The sequence below is a fragment of the Anneissia japonica genome, unplaced genomic scaffold (genome assembly GCF_011630105.1).
Source record: "Anneissia japonica isolate Jap-2015-1 unplaced genomic scaffold, ASM1163010v1 scaffold1826_len1998817_cov189, whole genome shotgun sequence".
NCBI lineage: Eukaryota > Metazoa > Echinodermata > Crinoidea > Comatulida > Comatulidae > Anneissia > Anneissia japonica.
Genome location: NW_022742159.1, coordinates 447,979 through 451,618, shown reverse-complemented (window position 1 = coordinate 451,618; position 3,640 = coordinate 447,979). Strand labels below are relative to the sequence as shown.

General features: G+C 35.4%; 1 protein-coding gene across 3 annotated transcripts in view; it reads right to left on the bottom strand.

The window, feature by feature from the left end:
- The window catches only part of LOC117119064 (forkhead box protein D3-A-like), a 15,055-nt gene that overhangs the window by 6,388 nt on the left and 5,027 nt on the right, over positions 1-3,640 (bottom strand). The window contains exons 1-2 of one of the 3 annotated variants that reach the window (XM_033263877.1): positions 2,298-3,237; positions 1,711-2,030 (exon numbers count right to left, since the gene is read on the bottom strand). The exons of 1 other annotated variant lie outside the window; for it this stretch is intronic. In XM_033263877.1, the coding sequence (XP_033119768.1) occupies positions 1,746-2,030; positions 2,298-3,167 (1,155 nt within the window). In that variant the 5' untranslated portion in view covers positions 3,168-3,237 and the 3' untranslated portion in view covers positions 1,711-1,745. Of the gene's footprint in view, positions 1-1,710; positions 2,031-2,297; positions 3,238-3,640 lie in introns of those variants that run through there. One more of the 3 variants, XM_033263875.1, reaches the window with a different exon arrangement.

Here is a 3,640-nt window from a genome sequence, read left to right as displayed (position 1 = left end):
GTGTGTGTTGATAGGCCTATAATAAATGTCGATTATCAAAATGTCTGTTTTATTGCTTTTTTCCACACACAATGTATAATACAGTATATTTTTTTTTAATTATACCTATTAGAATACAATTTAGAAGTTTAAAAAAATATATAATAAAAAAAAACGTGTGTGGATGGAGACCACAATAAGTCTGAAGACAAACTTTTAAAGTATGATTTAATATCAGAGTTATAATAAATAAAATGGCACATTATGTTATAATTTAAAATCAGCGTTATAATAAATAAAATGGCACATTATGTTGGAAATAACCGGCCTACAAACATATTCATAATTATTTATATAGGGTCGAAATGGCTACCTCACAAGATAACTTTTACAGTCACACATTGATTAGGCTTGTTATTAAAATCACCTATAATTTATAATTCTTTATTAACCCTCCTACTACTAGGTCTATTGTTACGAACTTTAAACTTTATTGAAAACATAATACAACTGGAAGCTTTTTTAAATGAAATAGTGATATTAGACAAAATAAAACGTTATAACACAATGTGGAGTTGGGCGCAGCACGTTTCTGATCGGTTCAGATAAATCATCATTACAAGTAGGCCTACAATGTTGCCATGTTATTTAGTAACCAATACAACTAGTAATATGTTTTAAATCAAAGATGAATGAATGAAGAACTTGCTACTTAAAAAAGCTCAAAAAAAGTTTGTCGAGCAATCAAACGGACCATTGATGGTACCGACGATGTACGCATGCGCATTCACAATAAGCGTTAAAAGAATAGAAGATCTCATAGAAATTGCTGTATTCTATTCTATTAAACAAACGCTGCGTTTTTGTTATAAACGCCTATTTTTTATGTGCTTTCTGACATTATACAAAAGACACAGTATACGGTAGTTGTATATATATTTTTTAGCAATTCATTATTCAAACTCATAATAGATGTACTAAGTATAAGAAGATAAGGTAAACTTTATTGCTCCGAAAACGGAAATCCGGTCATTATACAAATGACAGTAAAAATATTAAAACATTGATCAAAGTAAATGCGTAATATAATATAAAAATTGTATATATGTCTTTATATTGTAGTCGTTCAGTATTTTACTTGTGTTCTTTGTAATATAGTGTTATGATGAATGAAATAATAAATTTACTTAAATAAATCACAAAGCTCTCACTCTTCGTCTCTCGCCATTCCTCTTTTTATTGAGTAAGTTCTTGTTCTGTGGAGCGATTTCATGAGTGGAACAATACTAAATTTACTTATCACACTGTCATTCCGTCTCTCACACACAATACTCAGGACAGTATAAATAATTTAACAAAACATCACTGATATATTTCAAAAATGGTATTTATTTACCAAAATATACTCATCAATCTTATTTATGTTACATAAAACTCATAAATACAAATTATTAGGGTTAACCCATATACACTTAGATAATTGCTTATAAAACATCGACAAACATATCTATTCATTTATATACATTGCACATCGACTGACTGAACTGATAAAAATATGATATAGGCCTACGCCACTTAATAAGTATATTAGGCCTACATTAGTCGTCCTTCCTATAATCACGACCACCTGTTACAAAACATTTTAACGGTAACTTACTGTTAATATGATTAAATCAGTATATTTCAATGCAATAATCACGGTCTAAAAATGATCTTTGAACCTAGAACAACCTAGAACAATCATTTGACAAAAGAGAAGCTGGAGCCTACATAGCTGAATCTGATGAAGAAGAATCAGACGAATGAATTGACGAAGGCGACGATGGGAACGATGGAACATCACAGACTTGCTGAACGAAATCGTATGGATTTGGATGATGATTTACCCTGTTGTCAACTGATGGCGCTCTCTGCCAATCGTAATGGTCTTGTGGAAGCTGGTACGGAGTTGGTAGACGGAAGTCCATATATGGATAGTAGTAGGGCGTCTCATAACCTTGAAAACCAGTAGGATAGTACGTAGAATACGGCACGTGGCATTCTGGCTGCTCCTGTTACATAAATCAAAAAATATAAAAAAATAAATTAAACTACAATTGTCATACGATAGTGCATTTTCTATGTCCATGAAATTATATATGAAACAGTAGCCGAGTTCCAAAAAAATCTGCTACATGGTATGTTGTTGGTGTGCCGCCTGCCAACATAGGCCTATTTGAGGAAACCTCAAGAAATTTAATTAAACTGTTCAATACAATATTCAGAAAAAATCAACTAAATTTTTAACTTAAAAATTATAATACTTTAAGTAAACCAACCTTAATGAGCGTTTTCGAATTGCTGTACATCAGGGAGAAATCGATGTCATGCGCCGTCACATACAGATCATCAAGAGTCGCCACGGATTTGGTGCCTTGCTGTGCCACTGGATGACGTTTTTGTTGCCAGTGGCTCTGCGGAGGTATGTAAGGATGATAGCGATGATGACGACGGGAACCACGATGAGCAGTGTATGAATATTGGTCGTAGTACCTATCGTCGTAGTGTGGTGCAGCGGTGTTGGTACCATGCGCCATGCGTTGACAGCTAGACATTTCAGTTGTAGGGTGGTTGAGTAGTTTGGTTTGGTTGTATGCAGCAGGGTCGGTAGATGACTCACTCGCAGCAGGAGACACAGGTGGAATTGAATCGGAGATAGGTGTGAGGTTAGAAAGGATTCGTTTGCTCACAACATCGTTCTCAAATTTATTCTTGCAATGTTCACATTCTGTATTCATTGTCCAGAAGTTGTCTTTACCATACGGTCGATTGGAATCTCGTAGAACTTTAGTGAAGCACTCACTAGCAGATAGATTGTGTCTAACACTGTTCTTCCATCCGACGTATTCGCCACGAAAGCAATGGAATTTGTCTTGCATGAAGTTGGTAATGTCTCGAAGAGTCAGTTTATCAGAAGATGAAGATTTAATGGCCATAGTGATCATCTCGACGTAAGAATAAGGTAGCATGATACGGCGTTTGTAGTCTGGTCGCAGCTTACCCTTACCCCGTCGATTTGATGAACTTGCATTTGATGATGTTTCCGATCCATTTGAAGAACTGGTAGTTGACACGGGAGATGCCCTGTCAGAGTCAGGGGCACAGGCCAAATTGTAAAAGACTGGTGAAACTCGTTCTTGGTCAGACATGATTCAGGATCAAACTTTAAATAAAATGGTTTCAGGAGCAAACTTAATTTTTTTGATTAACTGTACTAAATGAACTCAATGAGCGATATGATAATTTAGACAGAAGTTCAGTAATATTTATATTCTCTGTCTGCTCATGTCACTGCTAACTTGTGGTAAGACAAAAGAGCGTCCATCTCTGATTGGTCACTTTGACGGTAACGGTACGCGAGGCGCTAGCGGTGTAGGTTAGACGAGAGCGGTGGCCATTGTCTTTTATTGATAGACTTTAAAGAATGGTGCGTTCACACCTCTACAAAGCGTCAATCGTTTAATGATTTAAAATCACCGCTAATAGTAGACCTATTTTATATTTGCTTTTTTGTGCATTTAATGCAAGCCTTATTTCTAGGTTCCATATAACTACTGATTTTTTTTTAACCTTTCTGGCTAATACGGGTACGGTAATGTGGGAGGGATGACGCACCCCACTC